Raw genomic sequence first — 23,686 nt, 5'->3', positions numbered from 1 at the left:
TGAGCCAAACACAGAGGGCTGGAAATATTGTTCTCCTCCCAAAGTCGGGAGACCCTTTGGACCCTAATAGGCGTACAATAACGCTGTTAAATCTGGACTACAAAATCCTGGCCAAAGCATTAGGAAATCGCTTAGCGAATGTGATGCCGGATATTGTAGGTCCTCTCCAGACTTACGCTGTGCGAGTCCTTCGGATTGAACTCAGTGTTTATTCGTTGGTTCTCGTTACTATATAAGGACGTCACGAGCATGGTCACTGTTAACGGATTTACTTCTGGTCCCTCCCCGGTTCGAAGGGGAGTCCGTCAGGGTTGTCCCCTCTCCCCGTTGTTGTATATTCTCTTCAGCGAAATGCTCAGTACCTCGCTGGACAGATGCTTGGGGTTTCGACCTTTCAATGTACCGACCGGGTGGGGCTAGAGTTAAATGCGTGCAATATGCCGATGACGTCACTTGTATTGTGTCGGACCTTGTCTCCTTCAAGCCTTTTTCGAAGGTTTTGGCCACCTTCTAAGAGGCTATGGTGCCAGACTTAACAAGTCCAAGACCAAAGGGCTGCATTCAGGAGGTTGGCGTGGCCAATCCCTCCCGTTCGATGCTACTTGGTCAGATGTCATGATCAGGGTAATCGGCATCTGGCTAGGTTATGGTGCCCCAGAGGCCACCACTTAGGAAGAGAAGGCTGATCAGGTGGAGGCAAGGCTCGACACATTCAATCGGAGGTGACTCTTCCTCCATGGGAAGGTTACAGTTGTCAATCGTTTTATTTTTTCCTCTCCTTCGGTATCCTGGTACGGTGATCGCTGCACCAGGTTATTCCTTGGTACGATTGGAGAGGATCATTTTTTATTTCATTTGGGGAACGTGCAAACCAAACCTTCTCAAAAGGACCGTTCTGTAAAAGACCCCCTTGAGCGGGTGGGCATGGTTTGGTCCACCTACCATCTTAACTGCGCTTTCTCCTTTTGAAAGGTTTTTTCGTTGCGTTTGAGAATCCCTCGTTTGCCTTGTTTGGTTCTGGGGTGATTTTCTTTTTCGCCACTACTGGCCCGGATCCTTTTCCAATAACCGGCCAAAGGCGACACGCTCTTCGGGGTGTATACTCAGATTAGTGACTCACTTTGTAGAATCAAAGAGGAGGGTGGTCCAGATGTTCTGCTTAACGTGGCCCACTCGGCTTGCCAAACCGCCATCTCTCCAGATGTGTGGTGTTCTGTGTTATAAGTCACTAGATAGCCGTCTCCGGGACTTCGCGAGGAGGATTGCACATGGGGTCCTCATCACTAACCATTTTCGCCTAGTCAGGTGGCGATTAGGTTATGGGATTTGTCCCTGTGTGGGCTGTAAAGCCATTAGGACTATGCAACACCTTTTGCTGGAGTGTCCCTTTGTCCGGTTGGTGTCGGAATAATGGTTTCACGCCTTCATTATTGGTGTTATTGGTTGTTATTGTTGTTGTTTTGGTTATTAGTGTCATTGGTTGACCTCAGATGACTAGTGACCCGACTTAGCGTGTGTTGTTCGCAGAATTGATATGTGTTTATGAAGGGGGGGGGGGGGGGCTTGTCTATACCAGACAACAAGTCTTCCTGGAGATCCTCCCTAATAGCAGACCTGTAGTACATGTCCGAAAAGAACGACCTAAATACCTCAGATGCCTAGTGACCTGACTTAGCGTGTTTTGTTCGCACAATTGACGTTGTGTTTATAAAGGGTGCACAATCCTACAAAATCTCTCAATGAGTCGGTATTCACACCTGGTCTGTTTTCCCTCAAGTTACCCTATTATATAGTTGACTCAATGTAATCAGTCTTACATGACACTCGTAACTCCCATATAATAACGGGTTTGCGACAATGTCTATCCACGGTCGATCACACCTCAAAGTCCCCCAATAAGTCCTAAGTGGCTTCCTGAGCCAAAGTGACACAATTAGAATACCAGCCATAACATATAGTCAGGGTGCAAGCCCGGTTTCATTTACACGTTTGAGGACGGAAGGTTTGATGGTCCCGATCAGAAAAGGGCACAGGGGGTCTGGGGATTGAATATATATAAAATTTCCTTTTTTTTCCAGGGGGCCATCTTGGATTCTGGCCGCCATCTTGGAAGTGGGTGGCCCAAGCAACATACCATGACCATCATCTGTTTCAGTGAGCTCGGAAACACCTTAATTGACCCCTCATTTGTTCATCTCCGATTTTTACAGCCAGATATATGACATTTCGTTTTTTTCTGGCGGCCATCTTGGATTTTGGCCGCCATCTTGGAAGTGGGTTACTCAAGCAACATGCCATGATCATCATCTGTTTCAGTGACCCCGGAAACACCTGAATTGACCCCTAATTTGTTCATCTCTGATTTTTACAGCCAGATATATGACATTTCCTTTTTTTCTGGCGGCCATCTTGGATTTTGGCCGCCATCTTGAAAAATCGGAACCGATAAAGTGGGTTCCACGGATAAAATCGATAGATAGGTCGAAAAGAAACTCCATGCCAAATTTGGTACTTTTGTCCGACCTGTAACGTTAAGCCTAAAAATTGTTGCTAAGCCACCTGACTAGCAGGAGAACATCTTTTGTGACCTGTTATCAATCATGATCTAGTTTATTGTGGCTTGCATGTTGAAGAGCATGAATGGAAGTACATGTGGTGAGAACACTGGGAGGCAATTTTTAGACCCCTTTAGGCCTCCCATGAGCAGCGTAGGAAAATTGTTTACCACTGAGTGAAGAGGTTTGAGGAGGCTTTTAATGGGCGTATGCTACCTGATACAATTTGACTATTTGTCTCATCTTTTCTGTCACGGTTCAATCCTAGAGGCTGTATTTCGTGCGGTTAAAAAGAAGCTAATTGGATACATTGATAACCTTACCTCGGCTAGTTAATCCCACCGAAATTTAATGAATGAATGGATTTAAGCGCCATGATATGCTTTGTTTGGACTTGTTTAATTTGTAGAGTATTTGCGTAAAAATATTTTGTATAGACATCTGTAAGCAGCGGGTGTTGCCTTGCTAATTAAAATTTCCTTTCACATTTTCGGAAGGCAAAATTAGGGATAGTTTGGAAGTCACTCCAAAATTAGTTTCCAAGCAGAGGAGTTACATCTCAAAGAAGCTCTACATTGTTTTAACTTAATTCACCAGGAAATCGCCACAAGATAGAATTTAGTACCTGGGCCGTTTGTTTAAAGGCAGTAATTTATTATTGCGTGTGCGGAGGTATATAAATTGTGAAAGTTACTCTTTTTTGTGTGTCCACTGTCTGTGTGTTTACGCCTATTCGGCGTCGCATCTTGTTGGGAGACCGGTGTCAGGAGAAAGAGCTATGGATGCTGTCGTTTTTTTTCATTCGATCATTTTGGCTGAGGGCAGGAGACCTACTTTACAACCTGGGGGAGTGCGTGTTCCTGTTTCTACCTTCGACTTATCTTCTAACCAACCTCTCTGTTCCGGAGACTTGGAGCGTTTGGAACTTAACAATATACATTGTTTACTATATACCGCGATACGGATTTGAGTATTAAAATCATTAAAATGAGGGCTCTCTATTGACTCCTATCGAAGGTTTAACAGTGGTGAAAAAAAATCATAGAAAAGAAAACAAACGTGATATAGTCTGTATCGATTAAGTTAAATGTTTTTATATAAAGTACGCGGGACATTATTTTCATTCATTTATTTATTACCAGCAAGTTTAACATTTAAAGAATTATAAAAGAAGCGAGATGAAAAACCGTGAAGATTTGATTGGTCATCGAAAATGCTTCATAAACAATACGGCAGTTCTACTCTACAAATATTTTATCTGCACAATTCTGGGACAATTAGACGATTGTTCGATCGTCAATTATTGTTGCAATGACATTTTTAATATGTCTAATTCTGAAAGTTGATTAAGAACCAGATGAACCCAGGGATACTAATGAAATTACATAAACGTTCCAAATAAACAAGACATCTAGAAAACTTTCGACGTTTAGATAAGGAACAAGGGCCAAGATTCACAAACTTTTCTGATTTTGTTGTCAGTATTACCTGCTAATAGAAGTGATTTTTCATTCAAAGCGTGACCTACAGTTTTTTTTTCCGTCCCATATGTAACTTTTCTCCCATCAGAATCATTTATGTTGCTTCCTGCATAATCAATGGTGATTTCGGTTGGGAAGTCTGTAATATAGTAAGAGGTTTCTCTTCATGAATTCAAGTGAGAAGACAGCAAGTATATATACCTGAGCGTTATCATTATTCACAATAAATAAGTGCAGACACGATGATGTCTGTTGATGTTATTCTTTGTTGAGCAATGGCGGTCTGGGCTCAGTTTACAGAACGCCATTGATATATAACTGTCTGGTTTCAGATCTCTGACATTTGCAAATAGAGTTTCTTCCTCGTTGAATCACACTACATGTAACAATACTAGCGATTAACAGCGGAAACATTACATAATAAGTATATTAGTTAATTTATCAGCACACATGCAGATATATTTATTTCCTTTACGTAGTCCTTACATTGAATGATAACATATGGATCAATTGTACTACCAAAAAGGAATACCAGGGAATCAACAGAAAATTTCTTTTTATGGTTTGTTATATAGTCAAAGTTTTTATGGAAATTCGCGATTTTAACTGCTATGTTAAAATTCCGCTGAATGACTGAACACCTCACTTATAATACCGCACGGTTCCTTGTTAAAAAAAAGCCTCCCTACCTTACTTAATTCTACCCTAGTTCTAAATTTCAAAAAAAGTTGATATTAAATAGTGGAACGTGTGAGATTCAGTGTAATTCCAGATTCAAGGAATAGGTCGAAATTACGGTATCATAATATACAGATTTGAGAACGAACACAAAAATAGATAAGATGCGAAACTACAAGCAAAAAGGCGAAATTCGAGGAACGAGTCAAAACTTAGATGTAGATGTCGCCTTAACCTGAAAATAGTCAAAAATTGTAGAATATAGATGTAAATTGGAAATAACATGGTCTTTTGAGAACTTAAGACAAGCAATGTCCACCCAAGGTATTAGATGAGAAGTACACACTTTTGGGAGAATTGAGAAAATTAAAAAATAAAAATTGAGATATAATAGTAAAACTTTTTAGATATCTGAGCACCCGTAGCAGCTTCAAAAGTAAACATAGCCTAGTGAGGATCCTCTAACTGGTCACTTGTTTCTGCCAGTCCTCCCCCCCCCCCACTCCCCGCCTCCCCATTCCAAGACACACACTTTTGTATATCTAAGTTAGCCTTTCGAAAAGCACATTCAAAATTGCTTAACGTTTATAAGGTAAACAAGTTTTAATGCTGATTTAATTATAATGATCTAAGACAAACTAAATTATTTAGTATCAAGTATCCCACAGGAAATTAGTAAACATGAAGTGTAGGAAGCGCCCCTGTTTACAAATGTGGCACCAACACCTTTGCAAAGTGAAAGTTTATCACAGAGTAATTATTTTGTATACATTGGAAAGAAAAACCAGTTCTACTCTACAAACATCTTATCTGCACAATTCTGGGACAATTAGACGATTGTTCGATCGACAATTATTGTTGCAATGACGTTTTTAATATGTCTAATTCTTAAAGTTGATTAAGAACCAGATGTTAAGGACAATGCACCCAATGATACTAATGAAATAACATACCCGTTCAAAATAAACAAGTTATCTAGAAAGTATAGATAAAGATGAAGAATACCAGCCGAGAAGAAAGCATTTACAAGATTCACAATCTTCTCTGATTTTGTTCTCAGTATTACCATCTAATAGAGATGTTTTTGATTCGGCTTTTATTTTCTTTCTTTTTTTCGAAGCGCCCTCATCAGTGTTGGGGTTTCCGTCCTGTTTACCCTTTCTCCCATCAGAATCATTTAAGTTGCTTCCTGCATCAACAGTGCGGCTGTCGTTGGAGGATTCTGTAATATATTAAGAGGTTTCTCTTCATGAATTCAAGTGAGAAGACAAAAAGTATAAATACCTGAACGTTATCATTATTCATTCACAAACTGCGTACATATGATATTGTATATGTCTTCTTTATAATTCCGATTTATCATGCAGTGTACAGTGTTCATATGCAATGGCAAACCTAAGGAATAGAAGCGAGTACAATCGAGTCAAAACGAACAAGAAAAAGATGATACGAGGAGCTGGACATTGTACACACTAAATAAGTCACAGACATGGTGATGCCTGTTGATGTTATTCTTTGTTGAGCAATGGCGGACTGGGCTCAGTTTACAGAACGCCATTGATATAGAACTGACTGATTTCAGATCTCTGACATTTTCAAGTAGAGTTTCTTCCTCGTTGAATCACACTAAATGTAACAATACTAGCCATTAACAGCAGAAACAATTATAATTAATTAATCATTACACATGCAGATATATTTATTTCCTTTACGTAGTCCTAACATTATATGGTAGCATATGGATCAATTGTACTACCAAAAAGAAATACAAGGGAATCAACGGTATATTTCTTTTGATGGTTTGGCATATAGTCAAAGTTTCTATGAAACTTCGCGATTTAACTGCTATGTTAAAATTCCGCTGAATGACTGGACGCTTTACTTATAGTACCGCACGGTTCCTTGTTAAAAAATCCTCCCCTACCTTACTTAATACTACACCAGTTCTAAATTTCAAGAAAAGTTGATATTAAATAGTGGAACGTGTGAGATTCAGTGTAATTCCAGTTTCAGGAATAAGTCGAAATTACGGTATCATAATATATGAGGACAAATTTACAGATTTGAAAACAAACACAAAAAAGATAAGATGCGAAGCTACAAGCAAAAAGTCGAAATTTCGAGGAACGAGTCAAAACTTAGATGTAAATGTCGCCTTATCCTGAAAATAATCAAAAGTTGTAGAATATAGATGTAACTTGGAAATAACATCGTCTTTTGAGAACTGAAGACAAGTAATGTCCATCCAAAATCTTAGATAAGAACTACACATTTTTGGGAGAATTGAGAAAATTAAAAAAACACAATTTTTAGATATAATAGTAATTTTTTTAAGATTTCTGAGCTCCCGTAGCAGCTTCAAAAGTAAACATCGCCTGGTGAGGATCCTTAAACTGGTCACTGGTTTCTGCCTTTCCGCCCAATCCCCCACCCCCCCCCGCCTCCCCATTCCAAGACACACACACACCTTTTTTATATCTAAGTTAGCCTTACGAAAAGCACATTCGAAATTGCTTAAAGTTTATAAGGTAAACAAGTTTTAATGCTGATGTTAATATAACGATATAAAACAAAATAAAGAATGTAGTATCAAGTATCCCACAGGAAATTAGTAAACATGAAGTGTAGGAACCGCTTCTTTTTACAAATGTGGCGCCAACACCTTTGCAAAGTGAAAGTTTATCACAGAGTTATTATTCTGTATACCGTTAAGGAAAAGAAACAATTCTTTACTGTATATTATGATAGCCTTGGAAAGAAAAAACAGTTCTACTCTACAAATATTTTATCTGCACAATTCTGAGACAATTAGACGATTGTTCGATCGTCAATTATTGTGCAATGACGTTTTTAATATGTCTAATTCTTCTCACAGACTTTTTTGATTTTGTTCTCATATTTTTTTTTACCTTGTAATACGTTCTGTGTACCTTCTCCCCCATCAGAATCATTTCTGTCGATTCCTGCAACAGCGATGGGGTTGTCGGTGGAGATTGATGATCGAGTTTTTTTGATGCAATATGAAGTAACCTTCCGGATTGTCTTGGCCGTTCCCAACGTCATCAACACCACGACATATAGTCCTTAAAAATAATAAAAGTGTTTTATATACATCTACAGTGGTCTACAGACACAGTGAAATTGTAAATTTAAAGTTAAAAAATATAATATCTGGATTAGTTAGATCGGTATTTTGTGTTGTCAAAACTGTACAAAAATCAAACCAGCCAGCCCCCGGTCAAATGATCGACTCTATGTTCCCCCTTTAAGTGACACTCTTTGTGTTCAGGTTACCGCTAGGCGCTGTTTCACGATGATCGGTGAGCAGAGATTATTGCGCACAACGATAGAGCTTAATCTGTTAGTCTGGAAACATCAGGAGCAGTTCCAAAGTAAGGGGAGAGGAATGTGGGGGCACGCAAACAACTTTTAAACATATATACATTTTTGAAAGAAATTCAAGATTGTGACAAAGCTTTAATCTCATATAACCAGTTTCTTACATTCACCGTAGTTTCGAGACCGACTTGCAATTGACTAGCTGCGCATCTTTTCGAAAACAAAAGTACTTTATAATTACAACTGTGCACTGTTATTGGAGGAGGGGCGGGGCGTACAAGCATACAGAAGCTGCAGGAATTCTTGAAAGCGATTTCAAAGCACAAAAATACAAACTAGATTTATGTTTCATTCTTCTGGAATGCATCTCAGATCCCTACTGGGAGTCTAGGGCAAAGACCCAGATAGCTCAAGCGTTTTCAGGAATTTTGTTTTGTTCTCTCGCCGCGCGTTTAAAACGGTATACGGAATGTATTGCAAGGCACTGGTGATGTTGAAGGCGAGGGAAGTCCACTGAAGTTGATGGATTTTGAAATATTTGTTGTTCAGTAGTAACGACTTTAAAGCACAGGCGAAGAGAAAGAGAAATTAAATGTCTTCAAACCGGGAAGCTGTAGTGCTTTCAAGATAGTTATCTTGTAGCTATTTTAACTTAAACACAGACATATATTCCAGAGATTCCAGTTAAATTGGAATGTAAATCAAACCTGACTGGGATGGGGCTGGGGGTGCAATTATCGTGATCCTGTCAGGCACGGTGTGTGGTATTTATGGAAGTTTTAAATCGTAGTATGGTAATAGCCAACAGTTGCATTTTCATATTTAAACAAGTCAAATAGAAAGAAATGTCGCCCTCGATTCCAGTGGCATATCAATCATTTAGCTGAACGACACTGGCTGTTCGGTGACATTCGAAAAGCAACACTAAAATTGACATCACGTGACCATAGTTCGACATAGCGAACACAATATTGGATATGAGACATATGGCCCTGTGGTATTGCCAATCTTTTTATAGCAATAAGCAACATCATCTTCGTGTGATAATCTGTTTATCATTGAACTCACCTATAAAACAGACACCAGTGCTAGGTAGCAGGTTGTACAACAACTGTAAGAAAGCCACCAAAGCCAATATACACGTGAGGCCATACGTAGCAACTTCAGCATCTCCATCAGGAAACCAAAACATAAGATAATACAGCGTTGTCACTAACCCACAAGGAACAATCAAACTAAGATGGGCGGCAAGAGGATTATACCGTTCCAGTGTGGTTTTATACGTTATGTACGATTGATCCTCTACGCAGTAAAGGCATTGGTAGGTTGGGTCATAATGGAATTGCGTCATCTTCCATTCACCAACACTTGCTTCATTTTCTTTGTAAGTGTCGTTTATGAATAAATCGTAGATGTGGTAAAGTGTTTGCTGCAAAATAACAGTTAATATATATAAATATATATATATATATATATATATATATATATATATATATATATATATATATATATATATATATATATATATATATATATATATATATATATATATATATATGAAATATGTGAAATACATACATGTTGATGTTGATATAGCACGAACTAACACATAGAAAACGTTATCTTTGTTATCCACATCTAGAACATTCGTTTCTTGTCTTACTGTATAGACAGGTGCGGGTGTCACGGAAAATTAAAATGAGATAGTACCAAACCAATTTTTCCCCGCCCTTCATTGTAAAAACGGTATATATAACTCATTTAAACAGTACTACATAATATATATGACAATCTTTTGTATGATACATTTATAGAGCCTCTATCTTTTATTAAAATCTGATAAGCCCAGGGCGGTTGTAGTAGAGTGTATTACAATGTTTAAGAATAGTATACGTAAACCATTACACACTCACTGCCTCTGTGTGGAGTCATTACCATTTTGGAATAATAATTAGAAACTTGTACTACATCTTAACAACTATTGTGAATATTTAAGAGGAACCGAAACCTTTGTCGAAGGTATATATGCTGATGTGGAATAACTAGACGAATCATGAAACTGGAAAACGGTTCCAATAATAGTCAATACATTTTTCTATATATTCATTTTTTTTTGTTGAAAATTGACTATCGCCGTATGCATGAAGGAACAAAGACCAATTAGATACATCTACTATGCAAATATAAACAACATATTAGTACTTTAAGAAAGAGCTACATAGGGTAAGAGAAAAAAAATCAAGTTTACAAACAAAACTTGAGGGAAATCCACTAAGCTGAAAATATCATCTCAAAATCAATTTGATGCATACCTGCTTATAATCTGCATACTTAGCCATTTCCTTTTGAATTCATGAACACTGCATAGGTCAAAACACCAAGACTTTTGACCTTAGTTGCCATGAATGAAATTTTTTATTTTGACAATTTTTAATTTGTGAAGGTTGTAAGGCTATTCAACATATGCATTCATAGCAAAAAGTCACCTGTAATTCTGAAGGAAAGCAAAATTAAAGAAATACACACGCGAACACGTACCATAGTTTGCATCATCATTGAGTGTATGCGAACGCTCTATTAAACATCTTGTTGTAGAAAACAAGCGAGGCAGCTGCGCGCATTCACTGTCTTCATCTTTTGTGTTTCAGAAGTATAAAAGTCAACAATCTAGCACATTGGAGCAGTACAATATCTTTGAATATATACTCAAAAACTTGCTAGCGCCTTGTCTATTGAATCTCGACTTCTAAGTTTTACTTTAGTTACCATTGTAACCACATAGTGTGATAGCACTTGACATTTTTATTCAATATTGTTGTGAACGTTGGATGTCATTGCAATGCTTCACCTTAGAGTTATAGCCAAAAAAATCCCTTCTTGAACTCTGACTGCTGACGTTTGTAACGATAGCAACCACATATTTTGATCAGTAACTTGACATACGTATTATACCTGTAAAGGTTGCAAGTCAATTTAATGCTTCTCCTTGGAGTTTAACCAAAACATACATTTTGACTTATTTGACCCGTGACCTCCTACTGTTGACCTTTGACCTCGCTTACCATGGTAACTACATTTTGATAGAACTTAACATATTTATTACACATGTGAAGTTTGGAAGTCAATTCAATACCTAACTGGAGCAGTGGCGTCACCAGACTTTTCAGTCTGGGGGGCACAGGGGGGCACCAGCATTTGATGGGGGTACTTAGGTGGATACGGATCGCCATCCTGGGAGATGGGTCTAAGGGGAGGGGGTGCCCCCCTCCCCTTTGGAAAATTTTCGCATACGGAGGATGGGCTAGATGCAAAATGGTGCCACATTTGATGCTAAATTCGATCTGAAGATATCTCCAGAAATTGCTATTTTTGAGGTAATGATTTTAACAACGCGCAGAATTTTGCAGAGGATATGAACCACATGCTGTCGATATTATGCCTAACCCTATCAATAGAACCTACATTTGTTGAATTAATGTGTGCATGACCCTCGACTCCTTTCTTGTCCTTCTCGTTTTCTCCCATTATCTATTAAGATGTAACAGGTTCCAGCATCGTTATTGGCTCCTATCAGGGATCTCACCATGCAATCCAAAGTTTGATCACACATCGAGTATGGCTCAGTATGCAGGTGTGAACTTTCGCCATTTGTTCCTACAAGCATCTAACCTCAAATGACCTCTGCACCCCCTACACAACAGGGTTTATATATGGGTCCACAAATATAGGCAAGTATGGTGCCTGCGGACATTCTCACATTTCGTCAGCTCCTAACCTGTCAACCTCAGACCAAGGCAACATACTGCAGTACCCTCCCTTCTCACAGCAGGTCCGGATTTTCGGCATTTCACAGGCATCCAATTCACGAGAGGTAAAAGACACACACAGACAGCAGACAAACACTCGCACCCATATGACAAATGCACACAAGCAGCATGACAATGAGTCAACTGCATTAAAAAAGGAATAGAATGAACTTGGAAGAGTAATACCTGAGTAATCCTTATGAAAAACCAACTCAGATGATGGGAGTTGAATGTTGCAAAATATATATATATTTTTTTACCAACCCAAATCTCAGATGGGGGGCACTCGGGGGCACTAGGTTTTCCAGGGAGCACGTGCCCCCTGCTCCCCCCCCCCCTTGGCGACGCCACTGAACTGGAGTTGTAGCAAAAGGTCACTTTTTGCCAAATTTGACCTACGACATTCGTCGTACACCATTGTTCTCAGTTACCATATTTTGTAATACTCGACACGGCCATCGTACCTGTGAAGTCAAGTTAATCCAACGCTCCCCCTTTCGCTTTTTAGCAAAAAGTTGCGTTTAGCGTGATATGACCTGTGACCTTTTGTTCTAGGTGTCTGCGAAACACTGCAGGTTGCTATCACAGGGCACCTCCATACCAAGATTGACGAAAATGTCCCCAGCCGTTGAATAGGAGTTCTTAATACATATTTGCACTCAAATATACATTTGACCTTCAAGCCCGTGACCTTTGAACTCAGTTTCAATGGTAACCTCAAATGTTGATAGTATTTGACATTCCCATTGTACCCATTTAATCAATTCAATGTTTTCCCTTGGAGGTAAAGCAGAAATTTACTTTTCACCTTATGCAACTTCTGATATTTGGCCTTTCGTTGCGCGGGTCTGCGAGATAGAAGTTCCCGTCAGGTGTGATGAAAGTCGGCATATTCCACTTAGGAGGAGTTTTTGACACAAAATTGTCGATGTAACAGACATACACATACACGGACAGCTTCTAACCCAGATATGGACTTCCGAGCACCCTACCATGGGTGAGCTCCCAAATCGCTGCTCAGGAAAATTAACTACAACCATGGCAACCGTTGCTATGGCAATAACAAACTGACTGCAATAGACCATCTCCGCAATGAGGTAATAATACGTCATGGCATGGAGAACATTAGCATAAAATATGTAAAGCAAGATTGTGCACTTTTAATGGCCATGGAAACAAAATAAGTACGGTGTTTAGATTTCCAATTTATTCCTTTAGTCAAGTAGCCCTGTATTATACACTTAAACATTTTTGGATGTATCTTGCTACAACGTAACCATTACCTCGCTTTTCGGGTGCATCCAAGTTGTGAACGTTACGTCACAGTTCTGCTCATCGAATGGAAACTTCCTAATATCCATGAAGCAGAATGATCTTGTTGATGCCATGGTATACCAGTAAACTGTTCCGTTAGAAAGAACTTTCGCAACTTTGGTCTCTATTTGGAGATTGAGATCAGTGTCAGTGGGAATCCTAGTATCAAACAAAATAGATTACCCATTAAAACCATGGAAAAACAGGTCACATATTCAATAGACGTAGGAGACGGGGGGCTGCAGCCCCCCCCCCCAGCCAAATATTTTTGTGAAAATTCGGGCAATATGCTGATAATTTTCGGGCACCTACTGAAAGAAAAATACATTGCAATGGTGAAGCTAAAGAAAATCAATAGTAAATAAAATATATCTCCTTGGTAATTAAAATAGTTCTAAGCTTCCCCGACTAATTCGCTATTAATAATGCCATTACTAAATGTTAAACGACTTCCCCAAAAATTATAACCAATATTGAAGGGTAATAACACGGCAAATTTTTGTATGTAATTGGCATGCGATGTAATACCTGATGCATGCCCATATGATATTTACATGAAGACGTTGAACGCGCGCGTGGCGCGCGAAATAGTTGCTTATATCTTTCGGGCAAGTCTAAACACCCCCCTCCCCCCCCCAAAGAAAAAAAAAACAATTTGAGCTTCCTACGCCTGTGCATATTAACCATCAAATATCATTCTGTACCGAACTTGGCAACTTTTTTTTGTCCACACGTTTCATGAATGATCAGGAATTGGGGTTTGCTTCCCTAGTCGGCTAGTGATGCGCTATGTTTGGATAAGTCTCTTCTTTAATATAATGGTGTAATGTAGCGATGTAATAACCGATGCATACCCATATGATATGTACATGTAGACATTACACGCGCGCGTAGCGCGCGAAATAGTTTATTATGTTTTAGGCAAGACAACAGCCCCCTTCCACCCCCCCCCCCAAAAAAAATCGGGCTTCCTTCGCCTATGCATATTACCAATCAAATATCATTCCGTACCGAACTTGGCAAACTTGTTTTTGTCTTTGTAAGCATCACTTTTGGAGCATCGCGCTGCGCTTGAAATTTTCTATGAAGGGATGAGAAAATCATTGTATAAAAATTAATGTACCCAGGCAGGCCAATATAAACTCTTTAAGATACACTTTAAAGACACTTACTAGTTTCTCAAAAAACCTTTATGAAAACGTAGCTGGACAGTTTGGAATAGTATTGAATATTATTTATTGAAATACATATCTAGTTTCACCACAATGAGGTGGAAGTCTTAACAAAAAATCTGAAGTAAACCATAGGCTAAAGGCGCAGTATCAGAATTTACCACCCCCCCCCCCCCTCGATAACGGATGGATAAAACTGAACATACCAGGTCAGTCCACACATGAATGATCAGGAAGTGCGGTGTGTGCTTCCCTAGTCGGCTAGTGGTGCGCTATGTTTGGATAAGTCTTTTCTTTAACATAATGGGCTAAATTAGCGAAACAAACCTAAACGATTTTTTTCTAGAGTTTTTTCTTATGTACCTTTCATACAAGATCAGTTCCGGTTGCCATATTTTATTTACTGGTAGATCTAAACTATGAAGACCACCGTAATCATCAGGATTCCAGGTTAGGCGATGGTCATCCCAAATCTGAGGGGAAAACACATAAATTCTTAGTCCCATAAGGTTTAAATGTTTGTTTGGCGACATCAAAGATACTAAGTGATTCGATTCAACACCCAGTTAAAAAAAAGATATATATATATATATATATATATATATATATATATATATATATATATATAAATACCTGATTGTTACACATTCATTTCTTATTTAAGTCTTGGATTGCCAACAAAAAGTGTAAATATTGTATTGTCAGATTCAGAAGCACCAGGGGTGCACTCTGTTCAATTATAACACTTGGGTAACACACGCTCATTGACAGTTATACAAAGCCAGTTTATACGCATTCACACACCTGCAGTAGAATCACTGTGGTCGAGTGTTAAGGACTTCAAAAACAAAATCTGTGTTAATGCATTATTAGAACACCCTGTCATCGCGGGTATCCTTTTCCTCATATTTCCTCTTATTGTCTCCAATCACTCATTATCTGATAAAGCATCCCACCAACCCATGCCACTCCGTCCTTGCCCATTCCCTCCCAATTTTCTGCCATTCCTCCTGTGTGTTTCTCTTCAAGAAAGTTTAGCCCTCAAAAAGAGGATAAACGTGAAAAACCATTATGTTAATATCGGCCATTCTCCATGAAGAATCCAACTCCTATAAGGGTCGAATAGGAATTTTCCTTCGTACTCCAACTATCACTCTGAGGTTGCAAACAGTGTTCATTTCTTGTTTTAGTTTTCTTGCTAGCTTAATACTATTTTGTATCATTCCCCAATGTAGCAACAAAAGATTCAAACTGTACAAATTGTAGTTTACAGCCGAGGGTTTAATTATTACGATACATAAATAACTCGAAAAACTGAAGAAATATATTGCATACCAAAACCATCCTGCCTCTTAACTGCAATTCCTGATTACCTTGAACCTGGAAGAAACAAATTAATGCATATTTAAAACACGATAGTGCTGCATCAGAATCACCAAATACCATATGACTTGTGTACTTTATTATACAATGCTTCATACAGCGGCTTATGGCCACGTGGAGAGGGTATTGGGGGCCTAAGCTCCAAATTATTCGTATATATCATACAGCCCACAAAGTTGTCGAAAAGGTTATTTCATCTAGGCAGTAGGTTCTGCCTGCGACCCTAGAAATGCAATGTCTTCACCTCCGAAAAAGGGTGTCCCTGTTTTATATAGAGAAAACTGGAACATAAAGTCTTAACCAAGTTTATATGGACTAAGCCTTGCAAAGATCACCTACCAAACTCGAATAAAAATATTTACTTGGCTACTCAGCTGTCGGGCAAATGGTATTATTTTACTTTGAGAAATCGATACCTCTCTGAGACGGGACTTGCATATCCGAAAACACATGCATGGCGCCACTTAAAAGTTTCATTGAGATCTAACGAGGTTTCCACACCGACAACCAGTTAGGAGTGTTGAATGAATTATCTTCAAAAATCTTCACACAAAAATGTTGATGATTCACTTGCCTGTATACCAATATTGGAAAACGATTTGTCTTCCTTTTTAATGATGAAAACATTTCATATATAACAATGAAAAGAACAAACGAGAAACTTCTAAGTTGAGAAAAAAGGAAAGAATGTACTTCAAATTGATTTACCAAATAAAGTATCACCGGTGCGAAACGGAACTGAACAGAAACCGGTAGAGATGAATTTTCTACAGGTCTCACATAAAGATTGTACGTGCTACTGTTCAGAAGCTTTGCATGTAATGCAGTACGTTCACTGATGTTGGCACAATCCCCTAGAATGTGGAGGAAGTAAATAGAATATCAAAATTAAAGAAGTTAGCATTCAGACAGTTGAACTAGGGATTTACTTAAGTTTATGTCTTTACTTCCAGTTATCAGCTTGAATCCTACAAGCTAACAGTAACACAATGAAGAATTCACACTCCAATACATCACTGCAACGCATTTGTTCGTAGTTTAGCTGATATTGTTTTACTAGTTAATTCAACCCTACTAACGTCGATTCTCCTTTCCCACACCCGCCCCAATTCCGCCTTGTTCTTAATCGAGTGCATCTCAGGGTTCTTAATATTGGACTGTGTTGTAGTATAGGCCTCATGTTTTATCAAAACTATTGAATAAACTTATATATAATTGAAGCAGTGATATCTTAAGTTTAGTTCTTATCTTTCACAGTCGTCCAAGTTAGAAAAAAAAACAGCATATTTCCTTATCAAGCACCAGTATAACTGGCTAGCAGGGAAAGCAATAATTCAAGACGACAAAGAATTATTGAAATGCATATAAAATAATCAATTATGAATAAACTGTAACAAAAAAATAATACTGTGAGGCACCAATGCCGAAATCACAAGCAATCAAATTATATATTTCCAACCGATTTACACAGAGATTACAGTAACTATGTTAATTAAAAGTTTTGTTCCACAATAAAAATTGGATCGTGCTGATTAATCTGATACACCGGTAGCATGTGCTATATAAGGATTACATAGTTATAACTGAGGATATTTGTAATCCAAAAATTCAACTGGATTTGTTGGGTTTACACATATCCTCAGTTCCTACTTTAATCCTAATAGCACGTGCTACCGATAATAGCACGATCCAGTTTTTACCTTGGGTACAAAAGATTAGATTTATAGTAGGCTAGTTATACTGTGTTCTCTGTGTGTATCGGGTGATAATTCACAAATATATTAAAATTAAGAAAAGAAACCTACAAAAGCATATATAATCATTTTAAACGTTTATTGCAAACGTATTCCATTAGCTCGGTGACAAACAAGGCATCCGGACTCCAAAAATGATAGTCCTACACCTAGTCTTGCAAAATACGAATCTCGGTGTCCAACTTATTAGTGAGCTTTGTACTATTCAAAACATTTTAATTCAAAATAAACTGGCTGTTTATTCAATGATGCAAACCAGGAACATGAAAGTGCTTTCTTTCAGCACTACAGAATGACAGTGAAGTATGAAAATCAATGATGGAGATGAACAACTGCTCATGGCACCATTTTTATATTAGCAAACCTGTACGGAGTGCTGTTCAAAGCAGATAGCAGTTTATCAACGTTAAGACGCAGTTCATGCTAATTATCTCAATTTAACAAACGCAAATTCATTCATTATTACTATAGAATACACCAAGTGATTTGTATATGGAGCGAGCCTTCAGTGAGTGTGATAAGGCTCTAAACATTGGTCTCGAGGAGTACTTTAGTACTACCAGGATAAGTCGGGAGGGAGATCCTCTCTTTGTCCCTCCACTGTTTATCTCCTACCTCTCCTCTTCCATCGCTGCTTTCGTCTCTCCATCCCTTGTCTACTTATCCCCTTACATCTATCTCATTGTGTTCACCGTGCTCATTAACCTGTCTGTATTCTGTGCGTGTTTTTGTCCCTTCTGTTACTGCTACTTGTCATTTAGCCTCTGAAGAAGATCCTGCTAGGAACGAAACGTCAGGCCAACTTACTTTTCACTTTTCAAAAAATTATAACAATCAACCGCAAGTTGCTTCCGTGCAGAGCAAACAACATATCTATTACAGAGATTTTCATGCTAAATACAGCCAATGATGTTTTCTCAAATTTCCCGAGATTTGTTTGGTTAATTGTCACTTACCCATTGTCTGCAAACATGCTTGCATCTTCAGTGCTCAATGAACGCAAAGTATGATGGTTTAACTATGTAACGCGAGAAGGGGAAATCATTACGTCTTGATTTGTCGAACAAATATAACGTTGTTAACGATATTTACATGATAGTTGGTACGAATCCGAGGACGTTGTTAACGTAATATTTGAATAACTGTTTTATCACAGATAGTTATGAGTTGAGACAATATATGAATTTTGCGGGAAGCTACCACAAAAGCTCTGATACTGAAAAGGACTTTTCATCTCACAGTATGTTTTGTTCTCTCCGTATTGAGAGTTGATAGTGTAAAATGTGCATTTATACCACAGTTATTTCTTCGTTGCAAACTTTCGTAAATTTTCGCGGGCCCTTTGACCACGTGCTTCAAGTCATGATTCTGGTTCAACACTGATTCGTGTGTATAAACTAATGTATTCATACATCGTCAAAAGTAGATATTGAAGTTTCGACATTGCGTAAAAATGTTATTTAAATACTATAATTTTCGTGGACTTGGTTGTTTCCATGGGCGGCGATCATGGGGGGACGGTGGGACATGCCCCCCCCCCAATATTTTAGGTGGGGATATAGTATCTAATATCCCCCCCCCCCAATATTTGGTGGCATAGTCTTGTTGTGTGGCTATAAATAGAAAATAATGCGTGAGATTATTTATCCAAATCATATTTGGCGGTGGCTAAAACTTCATCCAACACATGCTGCATGAGGTAAATGACTCTTCGTGGTCGTTTCTGTGAACTGTGACCGTATAGCATGTTGTCACTCATGATTATTATCATAATGTCTGTACATCTCTTGTGTATGAGTGTAAGTACGTACAATCATATACATGATCCACATCGATATGGGTTCAATGTGTTCCATTTGGCCTGTTTCCTACAAGATTTCTAACCGCATGCGCGTAGCCAGGGGGGGGGGGGGGGCGAAGGGGGAGACCGCCCCCCCTTGAAGCTAGTTTATTTTTTTATTTTTTAAGATATCGAAGTTTTATAGTAGCCATTATAAGAGGTTTTAATATTTGTACACCAATTAATAAACTGTGTCTGAATTTTTGAAAATTCCCTGACCAACATTCTTCATCATACTTCCCTCTACTCGTGCAATTTTGACCGGTCTGTTAAGGGTTGAAGTGTTTTTTTCTATATTGGTTGTCCATAGATGATACTTTGTGCAACATTATGGGCATGTATTGAAGTGAATTTATTGTTCAAATTTTGCACAAATAATGGGCTTAAAACCTTGAAAAGTGGGGCTGGCGGGTATTGTGGGCCGATACGTACTATTACCTACAAAAGCAATTATCCACAGGAGATGCGATGAGGTCGAACATGATGTGTGACTGGTGAAAATCTTGAAAAAGGTTATGGAAGAAAAAAAAAACTATTGGGAAAAACTCAGGCAAAAGTGTACATCTGGTTGGTCATTTTCAAGCCGGAGAAGTGCCATTTCCGGTGATCTTGGGGGCTATCAAAACCAGAAATGTTCTTGTACAATGCGAGCCAACAGATGGTGGTGCTCCGCTTAGATAGTAATAGAATAAATATCACGAAGCGCGCGAACAATTTTGAGGATGAAAGTTGCTACGCGCCTGCACCCAAGCAAATTCCCCCCCCCCCCCCAATATTTCAAACAAATCGCCGCCCCTGGTTGTTTCCAAATACTACTAAGCATCCAGGGCAAATGTTGGATCAGTTGCTCTATTGTTGGATATAGTCTGAGCTTCGTGAGTAACAAGAAGGGAACAATATTGAAGTACGTAGGCAATACACTAACAAAACTAGTTTACTAAGCCCGCCAAGCAAGTTCATTCGTAACACCAATCCCGTTCGGAGTTTCGATTTGCGAAAGGGATTGTGTTGCAAATGGAATATACACAAATCTTGCTCAGCATTGTTAAGAATTCTTAGACCAAAAAGACCGCTAACATGTTATGCAAGAAACGGATCATCCAAGATGCACTCGAGTTTTGACTAGGGCTATGTGTTGTAGGTACGGTTATATGATATTTTCTCCACAAATTTTCAGGATATGCGCATGTGTAGTTGAAAGTCCGAAGTTTGAACAGGCCTAATACAAATTGCGTGGAATTTAGCGAGATATGCACACTACATGTGCGGGTTATTTGAAGAGTTGGGGTTGCTGGTGAAATCGTTGCAGGTCAGAGCATCGAGGTACTATATACAAAGTTGGCGAGGAGGAAAGAGTGGCAAGGCAGGCGAAATGAAGGTCGGACGGCCGCCCCTGTAAAACAGCGAAGCTAGGGCACTTGATGGCATCCGTCATAAATATTGTGTAGCGCATTCACAAAGTACAGGCAGTGATAACATCGCATCTTACAACTACAATAGAAAAGTATAGGTCATATAATAAACGCAATTGGTGTTCGATCGGGACAAAAACGTTTGTCTCTAGTAATATTACTGTCACTCGTTTTACTTGATTGCCGACATTCAAAACATATCCAGACATCATTTAATGGTTAAAATAAATCAATTCTAAGTACAGTATTTTATGCTGGCATTTTGTCTCGACACTCGTTTTACTTGATTACTCGTATGAGCTGTAACGCACATGTTATCTGATAGGCTGGCGGTGGGAGATACGGTAGCTTATAAAACAAGGTTTCCAAACTGATGCGTCTGGTGACTCCAAATGGACTTGGACCTCCAAGAACCCTATTGTTTTTGGTGGAGGTGTGTATAGCCACGTACAGTAGACTGACCTGTGTTTATCATGCCATAGTGTTAATGTATCAAATGGTGGTTCTGGCCATTTCCATAGTAACAGCTAGTTCTGCTTATACTAACAACTTTCTAGTGAACTGAAATCATCGAAACCTCAATGCATTTTGCATTTTGGTTACATTACGTGGTTGAGCAGTTTTGAACAGCGCCGATAGCAACAACGAAAGTTTAGACAACTCCGTATGTTTAGACAACGGAAGTTAAGACAACAACGTGAGTTTGAGCAACAACGTGGTAAAACAGCAGCAACATCTTTAATTTAGACAACAACATACTTAGTTTAGACAACGAAAATCTCAGTTTAGAGAACGACACAGGTTTGCCTTTTCGCGTTCCATGGGACTCTAACAGCTCCCTGGTACAAATGCCAAAGACACTCTACCCAAATCAAGCATGGTGTTGTATTACGTATATTGGCCAATGACGTTCGTAGCTTTTAAATATTCATATGATGGGCGAGATTTATTTGAATCCCATCAGAAAATATCTTCGAGAAAAAACAAAGTTGAAAGTTGTCAATTTTTTTTACTTTTATGCCACCATTTGAAGTAAGATTTCAATAGATAAGGTAGTTATGTATGTCGTTATGGCATCGTGGAAACGGTGAGGTTGAGAAAAATCATAGAAAAGGACGCAAAATGCTGCTTTAAGTACTGTTCTAAACAAACAAAAAGTCTTGAAAATCTGATTTTGAGGGTAATCTTATCTAGGGGTGACGTTACCCTCACCAGGGTGTGTCACCGAAACTTGTGTATTGATTATGTTACCTTTCCTACTACAGGTTACAATAATAATGATAATAATATCAGTTTAACAATTGATAAACACATTGCAAATTATTTTCCTTTCAGTAGGTGACCGAAAAATCCTCAGCATATTGCAAGAATTTTCAAAAACATTTTTGGTTGGTGGGATGCAGAATTTTCTCGTACGCTTCGCGCCAACGCGTGGTGTCGCTACGCTTGGACATTTGCCTACAGGCTTCAACCCCCCCCCCCCCCCCCTTGGCAAATTCCTCGCTTACCCAATACTGCTATAATATTGCATAAATAACTGACTTGTCCAGTTTATTTTACTGAAATCATCATCTCTTACCGTTGTATTGACCTTAAATATGCATGCTCAATATTAGTACAATTTGGCTAAACATAATGAATGAAAAACATGATGTTAGAAGCAATAATCAATGGCTAAATTAAAATGAATAGTGTTAAATATATTAACATAGATGCAGTAATACGTTTGTGCAATATCAAATCATTATCACATGGCTGCATTCTCGTATCGAACTTGACAGTAAAGATGTTCTTTACTTGAAGCTCGATTAAGACTTTTCAATTTTCAAGGATATTTGTACCATGTATATGAATATTAAATTATATGGCAACTAAAGTTATGTAGCCAATATACTTTTCTTATATTAAACTAAAAATACAGTGCAGTTAAGTAACAATAATGGACATTCATATATACTTACCAGTAAGGCAACAAAATTGTGAAATAAACGCGATTCCAAGAAGAATGCATTTGAAGAAAAACATTACGATTTTTTTGTTCTGATACGATAAGGCAGTGCATTGTATCAATTCTGGAAACAAGAACTTCTCAAGATTCTAAATTATTGTACACTACTGTGTCAATGCTTTGTGTATTAAACTCCGGAATATGAAGCTCTTTAGACCGTTTGACGCATTAAACATTACACAATACCTGCACCACATATTATACTATACTATTTCATTAATATGGAGAGTTCCATTGGCGTGAAGGGAGTTGTGATCATGTTTTACTATACTAGAGTTGTCACTCCCTTAAATTTGGCATTTGCATAAGTCAATAAAAGAGATGTGTTGTATCATGATCTTGCAATAATTATGATATGCTAGAAATTATGATATCTCTATGGCATATAACTTATGTACTTTGTCCTTCGCGGTTTACATACCCATGCTGAAAGCTAAGTGTATTTTCAATGTTTGAGTTCATTAAACCTTAATTCAGTACAGTTTGTCAGTCTACTAGCTATTTACGAAGAAAGAGTCGTCGAAATCAAATATTGCTGCAAAATAAAAGTATAGATCTATCAATTCATTCTATATCAATGTAGCTCTTCCTTGAGTAGTCTGTGGATTTTCTTCCAACTGAAGTAAACAGGTTTTTTATGATACGGTCTTGTGCTCGGTAGACTTTCTGAACGAAAAATTAATGGTCAGAGGTCAAAGGACAAATTAATTGAAAAGTGATTGATTGCGATAATTTTGAATTGAAATATGACCTTGAAACTTATAATCGACCTGTCAAGTTCTATCAAAGTATCTGGTTACCATGATAACTGAGGTCAAATGTGACATGTACGTTTTACCGCAATTTTCTGTGACAAACTCCTTCCTAAACGGCTCTTTCGATATTCTGAAAACTTGGTAGGAATGCGGCGCCTGTATGAAAACTTGTGTTTGTCACGAACATTT

At 38.3% G+C, this 23,686-nt stretch overlaps 1 protein-coding gene across 1 annotated transcript; it reads right to left on the bottom strand.

Annotated features, from left to right (window-relative positions):
- Window positions 1–5,328: 5,328 nt before the first annotated feature.
- Window positions 5,329–22,898, bottom strand: LOC139978639 (neuronal acetylcholine receptor subunit alpha-6-like). The gene is made up of 8 exons (XM_071989014.1): window positions 22,696–22,898; window positions 16,437–16,582; window positions 15,681–15,725; window positions 14,709–14,818; window positions 13,143–13,332; window positions 9,122–9,482; window positions 7,624–7,797; window positions 5,329–5,936 (listed from the first exon to the last, which is right to left on the bottom strand). Exons 1-8 carry the CDS (start codon window positions 22,757–22,759, stop codon window positions 5,686–5,688), a joined length of 1,341 nt encoding a protein of 446 aa, XP_071845115.1. The 5' UTR covers window positions 22,760–22,898; the 3' UTR covers window positions 5,329–5,685.
- Window positions 22,899–23,686: the final 788 nt, after the last annotated feature.

The sequence above is a fragment of the Apostichopus japonicus genome, chromosome 13 (assembly GCF_037975245.1).
Source record: "Apostichopus japonicus isolate 1M-3 chromosome 13, ASM3797524v1, whole genome shotgun sequence".
Classification (NCBI taxonomy): domain Eukaryota; kingdom Metazoa; phylum Echinodermata; class Holothuroidea; order Aspidochirotida; family Stichopodidae; genus Apostichopus; species Apostichopus japonicus.
Note: the sequence above shows the minus strand (reverse complement) of the source record. Positions and strands in the feature narration are given on the sequence as shown.

What these genes read in the sequence shown, in the direction of transcription:
- LOC139978639 (XM_071989014.1), bottom strand. Translation starts at nt 22,759, where the DNA reads ATGTTTTTCTTCAAATGCATTCTTCTTGGAATCGCGTTTATTTCACAA. An exon ending in GGATGCACCCGAAAAGCGAG is followed by an intron (nt 9,483 to 13,142) that starts GTAATGGTTACG and finishes GTTATTTTGCAG; the next exon opens with CAAACACTTTACCACATCTA. An exon ending in CACTGGTGTCTGTTTTATAG is followed by an intron (nt 7,798 to 9,121) that starts GTGAGTTCAATG and finishes ATTATTTTTAAG; the next exon opens with GACTATATGTCGTGGTGTTG.